We start from the raw sequence: 15,887 nt of genomic DNA, 5'->3' as shown, positions 1-15,887 counted from the left end.
AGCAATCTGTTTAATGGAATAATAAACTACAATTGAATGGAATTTTTATGACAATTATAATACTAACGGATATTATTGTCTGGGTAGAATACTTGAACATACCAAATATGTCTGCAAAGTCAGAATATTTTTTTTTAATAATTGTCCTGAGTTTAGAAGAATAGTTCTAAGGGACTGAGATATCAAGTATGATATCATACACCTAAAAAAACCCAGAAAGGCTTCTTAAGATTGTCTACCCCGAAAAAAAATCTGTTTAATCTCCAATTTGGAAAGTAAAAATTTCTCTAAGGAATTCAAGGAACAATAAACAAAAACTGAAAAAAAGAAAGAAAGAAAGAAAAAAGATCAAAACAAACACCTGAAGTCCTTTCAAACTGATCTACAAGTATAGCAGGGTAGGAGATGATTGTTGCAGAGCTATTCCATAAAGATGTAAGTAGGATTTCACAAGGCAAAGTTAAAATAAATTTATCTGTTATTTCCCATTATGTATCATATGTCTCCCTCCTGTCCAGTATTTATGAAAATCTCTCTCTCATGATTTCTCTTTCATTTGGAGTGAGGAGGGAAAACAATTCACAGACAGCAAAAAGCAAATTTTCCTGCAAATAACTATATCTACACAATCTTCACCAAAAAAATCCTGCAAATTAACCACAAAACTTTAAGGTATTAAATACCCACCACGTTATTTCCCCATTCTACTTATCAAATCCCCTTATAGACGGGCTCCTTAGTCTAGCAAATCCTCTCTGACCAAGAGGGATTCCCCTTTTTACCTCTCACCTCCATCCAACCAAAACTATCATCATAATTTATTTATCAGAGGAAATTCAGCCATTTCCCTACTTCACACACACTTCACTACTGCTTCTAATGCAAAGTAAACTTTTTTCCCTGCTTCATTTGCAGTCAGGCCTAGGGTCACAGAGGACAAAGTCAATATTTTGGGACTATTAAAATGTTTCATAAAAGCACGCACCATGAACAGCATTTATTTTATAGGCTTATTAAAGTATTTGCAATCTCTAATTCATGGCTAGCTCTTCAGAAACTATACAATATATGAATAATGCAAATGATGGTCCCCAACATTATCTCTTTTTCCTTTCATGCTGTTTTTAGAGTTCCAGCTTGTTACACTAAGTTTTAAACTACAGAGGCTCAAGAAGGCATATGGCTCCAAATATGCATTTTAAGAGTGTTAAATTTGAACAGATGAAACTTGAAAGTGCAGCTTTTGATATTTCCTATACTCCCTGTGAGAAAAAAATAATTCACTGCACATTCCAGTCTGAAGTAGATGTTACTGTGCTAAATCAGCCACTGAATTTACACAAGAACAGCTGAATAAAAAAAGTAAGTTCATCTCCCATTTCTCACATTTATTAAAACTGAGATCAACACACATGGGCTATACAGTTCCTGACACTATTTCAGTAATAGTTTCAACAAAATTTATAATGTTGGAATTATAATGAGAGCAAACAAGCTTAAGCATAGAAAAACAGATGTCAAGCCTGTATTACTTGTATTCTAAAGTAAGAGTAAAATAAATGAGAATTATTCTAGGTGCTAGTGGATTGTTCTTGTTGAAATATTGAAACAAGTTTTCAGACTGATTTAAAACAAAAGGCACCTTGGAAAATGGAAAGAGTGTAATTCACAACCTTTGAAAGTAATGAATGTTGTTTGCAAACAAGGTTACAAAGCATAAGTTTTAAAGCACTGTTTTTCAGATTTAATTTAATAACAGCTGGCAACTTCAGTCAGAAAAAAAAATCAGACTGAATAATAAAACTATTGACTATTGGTCAAAGAACAAAAATAGTGACACATTTTCAGAATTAATAACTTTTAACAATGGCATGTCAGCTATCAGTGGTCAGTTAACTTACGGTATTGTTTAAAAGATCTGAGAACAAATCCTAACCGCAAAGTAGTATTTCAAATAATTGCTTCTATATCAGAAACAAACAAATAAAAGGCACCCACACTAATCATATTCCTACTTTTACAAATGTATTAACAAAATAATTCTTCCTAACAAGCAAAAAGCCTGCAGAATTTATTTCAAGATGAGGCTCTGCCTCTCCCTTTGCTGAAATTTATTCAGGATTATTTGCTGTTCTTGATATGTTGGGGAAAATAAAAACTAAAATTAAATTAGACATTCACCATGTCTTAAAGGGCTGACAAAGACAAGAACTCCAGATCAGATGGCTAAATTTTTAACACTCATAAATGTCATAGTAAAAATAAATAATAGGGTTATTAATTGTAACTTTATGGAATAGCTACAGGTTTTGAGTTCAGGTAGGCCTCCTCCTGTACATGTAATTGCTAAATTATGACATGGGTCAAAACTTTCTTTCTATCTTTTAATATAGTAATAATAATAGATAAATCAATAATAATAAAAAACAAATCAAACATCCCCCCCATTTCTGTCAAGCTTATTTACACCATAAGAACATGGTGAAAACAACGAAAAGCCAAGGACCACTGTAGTTTGGGCCCTATAGCAGCTCATAAACTTCATGACAGTTGCAGCTTTAAGGGAGCTGCACACATACAAAGTTCCTCCTGTCAAAGATGTAAGAAAGCTTCCTCCAGTAAGATCCTTATCCTCAAGGAGTGCTAACTGGCCTTTCTGCCTTTTTTGTCTGCTGCTTCCTATTTCCAAATTTATCAAGTTAAACTACAGACATAATGAATTTATTATATGGCCTGCAAGGCTGCTGCTTTTAAAGAGACTGGTGTGTATGAGGAAACAATGATGTTCTATGCTACACTTCTGTATTACATTGCTAAAGTTTCTAACACAGATAAGCATCTACTTGTAATTCCCACTTGCAATTTTTGAAAAGGAGATGAATGAGCACTCAGCTTAGCTGGAAAGCTCTAATTTGGCAAAGCAGAAACAACTGAAGCAAAGTTGCATGTGAACATTGTGCCTAGCTCCTCTGAATTTGGCAACACTGATAAGGAAACAATCAAACATAGAAAGCATGTTGATTCAGAGGAGAATTCACTCTGGAAAATGCATTTAATCTGAGAGATACTTTGTGTAATAACAGCAGAAAGGACTAGGTGCTTTTTCATAAGAGAAACTTTTATAGAAAAAATTCCATAGGGAAAGAAAAGGGCATTTCACAGCTTAACAAATATTCGCACACAACATGCACTTGAAAGCTTTCAAGTAGTGTCCACACACAGTTCCAGACTGACTTAGCTAAAAATTCCTCCAAAGTCTGTTTTCGTTTTTCTCCTTTTTTCCATTTTTCTTCATGTACTTGTCTATCAGAAAAAGTTTAACAGCCCAATTGTTCACAGCACATGCAAAGGCCATAAACTTATCAGGACATTTAGAAAGACAGTAATAACATAAAATCAGAGAATCTTAGAATGGTTTAGGTTGGAAGACACCATAGAGATCATCTACTCCAACCTCCCCATCATGGGCAGGGAAGCCTCTCAACTAGACTCAGCTGCTCAAGGCCTGACATTGAACACCCCCACAGAGAAGGCATCCACAACTTCCTTGAACAGCATATTCCAGGGCCTCACCATCCTCATACTTAAGAATTTCATCTTAAGATCTAGTCTTATGAAAAGTCCCTCGTCAGCCTTCCTGTAGGATCCCTTCAGGTATTGGAAAGCAGCTCTAAGGTTCCCCCCAGAGTATTCTGTTCTCTAGGCTGAACAATCCCAGCTCCCTCAGTCACATAGCAAAGGTGTTCCAGCCCTTGGATCACCTAGACTATGCTAGACCAATTCAATCTTCTCCACTAAAAACTGAGCTGGTCTGGCAATGCTGGGGGGGAATTTTCAACCCACCACATTACTCTTTTCTAGAAGGAAAAAAACCTACAATCAGTTGATTTTAATAGCCCAGACTGTGGTAAGACATTTGATGGTGGCATATAGAAAACTACTGCAGTAGGAAACTGGATGGTATTTAACAACAAAAAGGACACTCACAGACTAAAGAAAAAAAGCATGCACTGAAATGTGCATGTAGCATGTACTACATAATACATGCATATAGTAGATGTACATTAATGTACATGTACCATAAACCACCTGTACTACATGGTGGAAAGTCATTAGCTGTAAAGGAATAGGCCAAAGCTTCATAAAGTGAAAATAAATGCAGCTAAGAAGAAGTTGGATGCCATCACACAACTGTGTCTGGTAGCAAGTTCTACTACAGATCAACAAATGTTGAGATTTTATGATGAACTGCTATGACATTCTTTTAATGCTATACTGTCAATCATCCTCAGTTAAAAAAAAAAAGAAAGTTCATAGGGAATGACAAAACCTTTTTTAATCTTCTAAAACTCAGATCAAGAAGCAGTCATATTCTCTTTACCTGTTCAGAGGTGATAGCCATCACGAAAAGGAAAAAAATCATTTCAGGAGAAAAGAAAGGTGAGAACCGGACATTACAAGATTCCTCGCCAGTACGAAGAGAAGTCAAGTTATGAGTACCAAGAATGAGGTGCTACAAGTTTCTGTGATAATTGAAAACAGAACTGACTACCAGGATATAAAAAGAAGACCTGAGAACATGATGTTAGGGACAACACTGGGCAAATTAATTTCAACCAAAGCACACTTACTTAACAGCTCTCTGTTTTAATTGTTTCATTTCCTTTGCTACTAAGCAATGTTAGAGGACATTAAAAAAGTCTTTGTTACCCACTTGCCTCAGATTTGTCATTGCTACACTTTCCACAGAGAAAAAAGTTGCCTTTTGCTTACAAATAGCAACAAGTAGCACAGTTCTGAGTGTTCTGTCTTTAATAAGATGGTCTCAGGATAGATTTTTTTTTTTTTTGAAAGTTTGGTAGGCATGTGTCAGCAGACCAGACCACAACTGTTACTTTCAGGACTGTAAAAAGGAACCGTTTTTTCCACTATTCTACTGTTTGCCAGACTCCCTTTCTCCTTCCTACCCATCCAATTCTCACATTCTTCCTCTTGATTTTTAACCTGAATCCTGCAATCACTCTACACCCATCCCCTGGCTCCCTATCTGTTCTAGTGTCCATACTTCCACATGATTTTATTATGTAAGCTGAGAGACTGATGTCTGGAAGCATCAGGACAGAATGAGCATCCTTCAGCAAGGTCATGTCTCTTGAAACACATTATCCTTAAACGTTTTCTCATTCTAGGTCTGCCTTTAAAACATTTTCCAGAACCCACCCAGAGAAAAGTAAATACCACTTCACGAAATTTTCATTGTGCTAAACTTTAGAGCAATTGTTATAAATGGGGTGGGGGGGGGGGGAGGGAATCCCACCCCCCCAAAATGAAAGAAGTTAACACACTTCAACAGAAAAGTAAGGGAGGGGAGGGAGGGAGGGGAGGCAGAAAAGAATAAATTCTACAGAATAAACCATATAGGCAAATTTTGTCTCTAGATGAAATCTGCTTTGCATAACTGAAAACTCAAGTGCAAAACCCACAAGTGACTGTGAATAGGAGCTTTCTACAATACCATACAAGAAACCCATCCAGAAACACCACATTCCTCAAACCAACAAAGATGAAAGGAGTATCAAGAATGTTACATCCTATTTGGGCTTTAAGAAGCAATGGCACACTACAAAGCTGATTTTTTCTAAACAAACAAACAACACACAAAAACCAACCAACCTAACAGCCACAAAAGAAATACCACTTAAATTTAAGAATAAAGATCAAGTTGTAGGTATTGGCAGAGACAATGATGATCTCAGACTTCAAAGGCTGAGCTTTTCCAAATAAATTAATTTTGCTCAGAAATTTTCTATTTTGTAACCACTATAATTTTAGCAAGAATAGTGACAGATGTATCTTACATTCCCTTTACAAACAATTTTGCAAAAGTATCAGTAAGGACTTTAAGAAATACTCAGAAAGGAATACAAAGTAAAGAGTGGTACACTGACATCCCTCACATGGACTAAAATCTCAACACAGAAAACATCATCTAATTAATTTGAAGTTTTCTATTCAAAACAACATAGAAAAACATGGTAGATAAGTTACGAAAATAAAATTGCATCTCTCTCTAAAAAAAAATTAACTGTTCAAAATCTGAAGGAGTATATTACACTAGAATGAACTAGAACTACTTACACTTCATAACGCAAGACAACACATGTAGAAGCCATTACTTATCAAAAGCGTGAAGTACTCAATGTTCTTAGCGTGAATGGTTGCTAACATTTTTGCTAACATTTTTCTCCATGACTACAATAATTTGTACTTCCAGTATTAAAAGCTTTATCTGTCAAGGTTAAAATCAAAACAAAAAACCCAAACAAACACACAAACCCAAATCACCAACAAAACCGAGAGGTATGTTAAAGAAAACTTGAAACAACTCTTGTACTCAAGAGTCTTAACCACTAAGAAAAACTTACAACAGCTTGAAACTTCTGACTCAGTCTGCCTCTCAACTGGATAAAGCCAAAAGTGGAGAATTTAGTAAAAATATCAGAGGGTTTCCTGACACAATGTCAGGAAAACAAATCCCACTACACTAAGCTCTACACAGTTTAGACATAAATATTGAATTCCAAGGAACTTTCTGTCAACACAGCTGAGACAGTAGGAGGATTATGAATACTAATTTCAATTTCTATGTAGTAAGGTTATTTCAAAAGGATATAAATTGGTTTGGATAAAAAAAATTATTTCCCAAAGAAAATAACGTCAAAGTATGTTTAACCAAATTACTTTATACCACAAGATGTCATTATCTGTGCTTATGAGTAAGCCTTAAGAAAATTTACTGTCATGTAATTCAATTCAGCTTCATAGCTGCCTGCTAGGAAGTGCAATTCAGAATTTAATCAATTAGTAAACTATCTATGCTATATCTGAACAAAACTTACTTCTAAATGGTACTCAAGTACTGCCAGATCTAAACTAAAAGGGATGTTTCATGCTACAAAAGACAATATTGAAAAGGTCAACTTATTTTGAGACCCGAAATAAAATATCTAACCAGGAACGTATCTGTTCTAATGCTAGACAAAAAACCTACATTCAAGACAAAGATCATTAGCCTAAAATTAAAATCTAAGCTATAAAGAGTACATATCCAGAGCCTACTCTGCAACACTGCATTGAAAAAAAAAAGTTTAAAACAGTAAGTCAAAAGAGTAAGTAACTATCAAGCATAAAGATTAAAATGAAACACAGACATTTTTAAAGTCGAATATCACAATTATTCAGAAACCCACACTGGGTAGGCATTTTGTTCCCTTTATTTTGTTTGAATAGAGATTTGTACAGGCAGCGCAGCTTTCAACTTGATTATTTGCTTGCCCACACTAGGAAAATGAAACCATCAGTAAAACCACTGTACAAAGTTTCCTTTCCATGCTCTTGGGTTTAAAGTTCCAGGTAGATAATTGAGAATTAAAAAGAAACCACTCCTTTCATTCCCCAACCCTTAACTTCATTCCAGGAGCCAGAACTGCACAAACCGAAAGAACCAGTTCCACACAAGAAGTAATAAAGCAGCTTTTTTTTTTTTTTCTTTTCCTTCCCCCCAATTTTTTTTTTTTTTTAATTAAAAGCTACAATTAAAAAAAAAGGATCTGTGGACTGAAATCTATTTTCATTTACTCATATGGAAGGGAGACTACACTTGAAGCAGTGAAGTGAAAAGCATTGAAACTTACTGAGCAACTGATCAGGTAGACAATCAATCTCATTCCCTCAGCTTTGCTTGTTCCAAGCAATCAAAAATCAAACAATGCTGTATCAAAATTTTAAAGCACTCATTTAAAAAATGGGTGTAATTCTTGCATATTCTTACTCTTCTTAGAAAGCACAAGAAGTTTATATATAAAATGTAAATCAATTGACTTACCTTCTTATCTTCTTTTACTTTTTGGGTTTTCTTTTTCATTTTTTTATCATCCAGTTCTTGATCCGATGTAATAGCAGGGTTATCTATGCCACCCTTCCATGTTTCAACAGGTGAAAGCAGTGGGTCTTCTTCACTTCCACGATGTCTTCCTTTCCTTTTAGTTTTAGAGGTGGTGAAAGCCTCATCGTCACTTGCATCTGAATGCGTCCTCCTATAGTAAGACTTAGCTTTGCTGAACAGAGTCTTAGACTTATATTTGTATTTTGAAGGCCTTCTTTCCCCATGACTTTTGGACATCCTATCAGAAAACCCATTTTCTTCCTCACCTTGGCTATTTATAACAATTGAGTTTCGAACTTTAATAATACGATTCTGACTATCATCTGGAACCGCATAGATATCATCTGCAAAGCCCTTATGTTTGAAAATAGTGTCAAGAGGTTCAGCATAGTTGTCAGATTGGTCTATATCTTCTGGTGGTGCTGCAGGCACACGGGAGGGTTGTTTCCGGGGGTTTTTGCCAATACCTGCCTCAATTGTTTTCAGGAGGTTCGGATCCAGTTTTTTCACGTTTGTTCTTGGAACAAGCGGTTTCGGTTTTATTGGAGGAGGCACTTTATGGTTGCGTTCATGGTCATGACAATTGAGTGGTGTACTGTGAATAGGATACTCATTTCCTTCCAAATCCAATCGGTACTTTGAACGGTCACTAGGTGCTGGAAGTAACCTTACATCATCACCAATTGGACTGTAAGGTGGTGGTCCTTCAGCATCATCCTCTGAATCTGGATAATTATAGTCAAGGGAACCTCCTCTGGGAGATCGTGGAAAGACATCTTCACTTGTATGTGTTGTTTCCCTTGTGCTGTCTGACATATAAGAACTTTCAATCATGTTTTTCTTCTCTAATACATCACTGAAGAACAAAGTGAAAACCTCAGTTTGACGGTGATACTGAGACAACGAATATAAAGCTGTAAACTTAGCAGTAATCTCTGTTGCTATGTGTTCCCCTTCAGTCATGAGTTCCTTGATTGCTTCATTCTCAAAGAAGTCTGCCTGGCTATCCGTAACAGCCACCAACTGGACAGGAATTGTATCCTGAACTTCAGAGAGAAACGCCCGAAGCATTCCCATGGATGCCTTCCGCTTTGCAGAATAGACCAGGATATATCCATGAACGAGTTCATCTTTCCTTACACCAATTGAAGAATGATATGACAATATAGTTATCTGTATTCGACGCCTCTTTTCACCTATGATTTTGTCAAGCATCAACGAATTATTTTGGCCAGCCTGAGCAGCACTACAGGAGTGAGAGTCAAGGAAGGGTGAAAGAATCAGATCCACACTAAATGGATCACCACACATGGCACACATGACAATTCTTAAGTCAGCTTCTGACAGATCTTTAATGGTAGGAACTGGACTTACAACATCAAAATTGTGTTTAACTGCTTCCAGCACTCCCCTCAGAGCTTGTTTTATTTGGGTCTCATTAAATTTGCGTGGATATGTACCAGCAGGCACATCTACAAAAGGACATTGTAATTTGTTAGCCAATTGCTGTCCCTGATGTCTAAGAATAGGCAGATTTTTACTAACGCTGTCCCTCTGGTTAGCCAGTATTAATGTAAATGGAAGATTAGCCATATACTTGTCTCTCCTTATCTGAGATGCTTCAGCCCTTATTTTTGCAATGCATTCTCCAATAAAATTCAGTGACTCAATAGAGTTAAAGACACAAAAACAACCATGTGGTTTGAAGGTTGAGGTCCACAGCTGAGTCAACAGGTATGGGGATTTTGCATCAACTGGCCTAAGATCTAGTTCATATATTTTCCCATCTAATGCATATTCATCATCAGTGGACTGTGTCCGAATTTCATTTGCCAATTCTTGTGCAAGGCCATCTTTGCCCAAAATGAAAAGATTGACTTTATCAATGTTGGCACTATCATGGTATAAATTTGAGCGCCCATGATCTAGCTGCAGAAGACTGTTGGCAAGTAACTGCTCCACTTTAATGTCAGTACAATTTTGGCCACTGAGACAAGTTTCTTTAGTTGGGTGATAAACAAACCCTATGTGTTTAAGCAGGAGAGATTCTCTATCAGGTGCAAGTTTCTGTAAAGCTTTGTATCTAGGTTCTTCACTCAGAACTGCATGAATTTCACTCATTTTATCTGAACTTGGTGTTGCATTAAGATCCAGGTCATAAAACAGCTCTGAATGTTCAAAAAGCATTTCCTGAAACTCCTCTTTGGCTTTTTCAACAATCTCCCTCTGATGCCTAGCATATACTTCTTTACTGTCTGCATCAGTGATGTATTTGAATGCCTCATCCTCCACCACAAAACATATAACTTCTTCCCATGGCTGTCCGGGTGAAATGAACTGGATTTTCTCAAGAGTTTTTTTGAATTTCTCCTTCATTTCAACCCTCCTTTTTTCAGAGATAAGATGTTGCACATGGTTTTGATAAACTTTCTCTGCCTCTAGCGTAGTGAGAAGGTCAAATGGAATCCTTCTGTCATTCACTTTATCTATATGGTCAGTTTCATCCCAGGGTGTTTTTTCAAGCACTACAAAACAAGACTGGAAATCAGGCCTTTTCTCCATTATCTTCAAGGCTTCTGACCAGCTCAAGAGTTCAATTTCATCAAGATTTGACAGCAGGGTATTAAGAGCTCTTGGCAATGCATTAATGTATTCTTCTTTCCTTTTTCTAATATGTTCCTGTTTAAGTTGCTCTATGTGTTTTGAAAATGTATTTTTGGCCTTTTTTGTTCCTTCCAAATTTATGTACTCTTCATAATCAGGGTGATTTTTCAGTTTATTACTGACAGTTTTCCAAGTGGCATGATAGTCTCTCACAGTTTGGACGAGCTTTTCAAACTTATCTGTTGCTGTAACAACCAGCTGTCTTTGAGTTTTGTAAGCATCCAGATAGGGGATTATTTTTGGTTTACCCCGAGTTTTGTCCATCATTTGTACCAGTGCAGTAAAACATGTTTCAACATTGACATTGAATCTTGCTGACGTTTCCACTACCACAAGGTTCTTCTTATTTGAAGCAAAGGCCTGAACCTCTCGCAGATAATGATCCACACATTCATCACACTTGGTTGCTGCTATTATTATGGGTTTCTTAGATTTTGACAGCTGGATATAGAGATTATTCACAAATTTAAGCTGATCATCAAACTTCCTGTTGCATCCTTGGCTGACATCAATGCACAATAAAAACCCATCTACGCTTAATTTCCCTTCAGGCATTTGTTTTTGCTCAAAGTCTTGCTCCAAGCCTAGCTGATCTGTGCAAATGTACATGAGTTTTTCTGCTGACTGCAGTTTGGAGGCAGCTGCACGTTTTATGTATGGTTGTAAATTCGTACTCCGATGAGGCAAGAAAGTCTGATCATCAATGAACTCGGTCTGTTCAATTACGTGGATTCTGCACTCGATTCCATCCTCACCACTTTGCGTTACGTCACCCCAGTACAAAAAGTGGTCATTGTTAACAACTCTTCCTCCAAAGTCAATTGTGCTAAGCACAGAGGTATGCTCAGGATAATATTCATCTGCTTTTGAACGAACGAATCTATTGCACAAACACGACTTTCCAACTCCACAGTTACCTTTATCCTTTTCAGTTCCAGACAGTCCAACAACACTAACAGCATAAGATGGGGGACGTGGCTCTTTGTTTTTTGCCATCATAACTTTCCTCTCATCCTTTTGCAGTTATCAAGGTAATTGTATGTGGTTTTCATTCTGGAGAGATTCCTACAAATTTAAGTTGTATATCCAGGGTTCCAGCAATAGCTTTCAGATGTTTCTGCCTCAGCTTGTCATCGAGAGTTCCTCAGATAACCAGAATGAGCAGGATCATCTTCCTAAAAAACAAAACAAAGAGGGAGGGGGAAAAAAAAAAAGTTAAAGATTGCAGTTATTTCTTTCCAATATCCATGAGATAAAAGAGATTTGGAAAAGCATTTTTTTTTGCTCACCATGAAATTGTTTTCTTTGCATATGAAAATTTTACAACTACTTCAAATGGAATCTTACACTCATAGTTTGTTAATTTTAATACTATTTGTATTACAAATTTTAAAATAAACAGGTTTTAGGCAGTCTAATACCAGTTTAACACCTTTTTCTAATAGGTGATCAGTATACTACTTTAAAAAAAACAAACCCACAACAAAACCTGACCAAACAATAAAATACCCAAAACCCCAAATTACTGTTTTCCTCCACAGCTCACAGGCACTAGAAAGTATTTTCCACTACAACATAAAAACTTGACATCCAATGCAAAATTCATATACACTTGTACTTCCCCTAGATAGCATGGTTAGTTGCATGAATAACACTACTTCTACATGTATCTATAGGTTTGGTTTTGTGTTTCAGTAAAGAAACTTTCATAATAAGAAGCTATAAAACCAGGAAGCTGGGAATGCGTCTCAGTCACTACCTACCTGCAGAAGTAAGGTACTTTACTTGTATAGTAACAGTTAACTGCTTTCAAAAAATCTCTAATCTGAATTCTACAGAAAAATACAAATATTGTCATACAGAGAGTAGAGACTTATGACTGAGATTTTAGGATTACAATGTTGTGTCTTTGCTTCTGTATCTAGGAAAAAAACCCAAAACTTTTACTAGCTATAAAAAGAAACTATTGTATCTACACTCCAATAGAATTATTACAAGGTTCCAGTGGTTTTATTTAAGTTGTCATCAAGTATAATAATTACCATTAACACTCACTAATGAATGAGAAGACTTTACTTACATACATAAACAAAGATATTTACTGGTTTATAAACAACTACATCATGAGAAAAACATACAAAATTGAATGGCTGAATGCCTAGGCAAAGCAAGTTGTGATCAGTGGCATAAAATGTAGTTGGGGGCCTGTAACTATTGGTGTACTCTAGGAGCCAGTACTGGGTCCAATAGTGTTCAACATCTTTACTAATGACTTGGATGATGGAGTAGAGGGTACCCTCCTCAGAAAATCTGCTCATGACAAAACTGGGAGAAGAGGCTGATACAGCAGAAGGTTGTGCTGCCATTCAGGGAGACTCCAGCAGGCTGAAAATGTGGGTTGACAGGAACCTTATGTACTGCAAAGTCTTGCATAATAATCTCAAGTACCAGTATATGCTGGGACCCTACAAGCCGAAAAGCAGCTTTATAGAAAAGGCTTGAAGATCCCAGTGGACAGCAAGCTGAACACAAGCCACCAACTTGCACTTGTGGCAAGCAATACCTTGTGTGGCATTAAACAGAGGTCTGTCAGCAGGTCAAGGTAGATGAGCCTTCTCCTCTACACAGTATTGGTGAGGCCACACTTGATGCACAGGGTCCAGATCCACAGTACAAGAGATTCAGAGCTACTGGACAGTCCAGCAAAGGGCTAATAAGCTGATTAAGGTACAGAAGTATCTCTTGTAAGGAAAGGCTTGGATTGCTGAGGTCGATGACGTCAACCCTGAGCCTTCTCCAAACTGAAATATGTGTACAAGTATTTGGAGGAAAGGTGCAAAGAAGTCAGAGCCAGACTCCTGGAGGCATGCAGTGACAGGATAAGAGGCAAGGAGCACAGACCAAAACACAGGAGGGTACATCTGAATGTCAGGAAATACTTCTTTATTGTGAGGGTGATTGAGCACTTGCATAGGCTCTCCTGAGGGGTTGTGAAAGCTACCTCACTGGAAATATTCAAAAGTTGCCTGGACATGGCCCTGGGTAAGGGTCACGTACTAACACCTAGAAATAGAAAACTGACATTCTGATCAGAAATATAGTATTGATTAGTATTTATTGTTTTATTATTATTTATAGCACAGTATTTGTAATTAAATTCACTGACCAAAATGCAATATAAAAAACACATAGAAAGTCAGCTTTCAATCACAGGCAAGGAGAGTATCTTTTTTATAACAATTTCATTACAAAATGAAGAGGAAGGCAAACTTGGTTTAAATTCTCATACATGATAGTTTTTATGTTTCAAGAACTCAAACTTCTCTGCTATGTTTAGGAATGGTTTTTTGTGTTGGTTTTTTTTTTTTCCCAAATCAGCTTACTCAAAACACATTCAGAAAGAGAACTTGTATTTTACATTTGCTTCTACTGTTTCCACTGCAGGGTTTTTTTTATTCTTAAAACACAGAATTGACAGTTAATAGAAAAGCTCTGGGAATAAAAATACTTAGCCAAAGTAAATCCTTCCCAAGCAGTGCTTATGTTACTACAAATAAATCCAGTGTTTTCTTTCTAAAGTAAAGCTTATCACAGTAGCATCATTCAGACTATTAGAATTGAGAATTTTAGTCAGCACTTCCACTATAAAATGTTTTCTGTTTACCACAGCACAATACAGATTTGACACAGACTAAACTAGAACACAAAGACCTTCATCCACGCAATTACTTCATTTAGTCAGAAAGACACTGTCAATTTGCAACTAGTTTACAAGGAACAATCAATACTTTCAGATACTCTACATCCTCACATAGCAAAGGTTCTTCCTCCTCCAGCAATAAATGTTTTGTCAAATCAATACATTTTTAAGTGACTAAGTACAAAGAGGAAGGTGAAATGGGACACTGACAGAGGGAAAACAAACAGTCTCTCAAAATTTCTCATGTTTTTCACCATAGTGGGAACTGAATCACTGAAGTTATTTAAAACCAGTGTGGGTTTCTTTTCACTTTTTTATGGTTTCTACTCTGCACTGATGGTACAAAGCAAAATCACAGAATGGAATCTTTGTTAATTTAGTCATAAATCTGGTAAAAACCTGAAGCCATGAAATGGCTTCACATTTCATGCTTAATCATCATTAAACTTCTCCCCAAATGGAAGATAGTTCTTTTCAGTACACCACTATTTTAAAGGTATTTTATAATTTTGTACAGTTTTAAAATACACACACTGAAAATTCATGGCAAGTTAATTCAATTATCTAATTTCAATCTGCCTAATTGTGTTATAACAAATTCAATTCACTGTCCCCTCCCCCCCTCATCTTTGTTACAGATTCAAAGAAGGGGTTGTTTGATTTCCCCAATTAATTTCAGCCTTCAAATTGAAAATAATAGAGCATTTCTGTGTTTAAATATAAGAATGCTGAAGAACTACAGTAGAAACAAAGTGAATGACATCACTGCAGAAAGAATCCCTGACCTTCTACAGTCATACCACAGAACCTTGTCTCTACAGTCTTTTAAATTTGTAAATGCAATTATAAAGAGAACAAGGTGCATCACCTTGTACTTATTCACCTATCACCCCCTTAAGGACAAGACTATGAAGACCTAAAGCCCAAACTTACCCTTAGGAAAACAAGGTGCAAAGCAAGATGATTATCCTGCTGTGATCTTCCTGCAGTAATGCCACACATTTAAGCAGTGTCCTTCAGTAAGTCCTTCCCTGAGGGATCTGAAAACAGAAAGTAAGATTTGTTAATATTTTCAAACTTACAAAAGTAAAAGCAACAATCAGAGTCAGTACAACACTTCACCTACGGATGAGCACTGTTTTCCTCATTTTAAACCTGTAAGAACTCTGAACTCAAGCTGGTCTTCCTCTAAACTCAGAGGGTTTAAATCCTGTAAGCACAGTATTAATATATGTGAGAGGGCACAATTCTTCTTAAGCGACTGTGATTTCCTAAGTTCAACTTAGTATTTTAACAATATACAAGCCACAGAAGCCTTTTCTGGAAAAAAAATATAGTATCTCAGATAAGAGACAAAATGGGAGATATAAAAATCACTAATCACTTGTAGCAGAATTTGGAATTCTCTTGCTATAGTAAGTAAAAATGCATAAAATGAACACATGTCTAAATACATTTTATTACTTAAAAAGAGTACAGTCTACCTCAAAACCCTTTTACCTGTAGTACAGCATTTCTAAATTAAAATGCCTCAGACTGTGACAAATCAGTAAATTAAAGTATAATTACATTTCAAGA

The 15,887-nt window shown here is 36.3% G+C and overlaps 1 protein-coding gene across 1 annotated transcript in view; it reads right to left on the bottom strand.

Annotated features, from left to right (window-relative positions):
- ARHGAP5 (Rho GTPase activating protein 5) overlaps positions 1–15,289 on the bottom strand; it is a 37,891-nt gene extending 22,602 nt beyond the window's left edge. The window contains exons 1-2 of the mRNA XM_054400047.1: positions 15,243–15,289; positions 7,886–11,784 (exon numbers count right to left, since the gene is read on the bottom strand). Coding sequence (XP_054256022.1) covers positions 7,886–11,608 — 3,723 coding nt within the window. The 5' untranslated portion in view covers positions 11,609–11,784; positions 15,243–15,289. The remainder of the gene's footprint in view (positions 1–7,885; positions 11,785–15,242) is intronic.
- Between the last annotated feature and the right edge of the window lie 598 nt (positions 15,290–15,887).

This window comes from Indicator indicator, chromosome 4, assembly GCF_027791375.1.
Source record: "Indicator indicator isolate 239-I01 chromosome 4, UM_Iind_1.1, whole genome shotgun sequence".
In the NCBI taxonomy this organism is placed as follows: domain Eukaryota; kingdom Metazoa; phylum Chordata; class Aves; order Piciformes; family Indicatoridae; genus Indicator; species Indicator indicator.
This window is presented reverse-complemented; position numbering and strand designations above follow the sequence as displayed.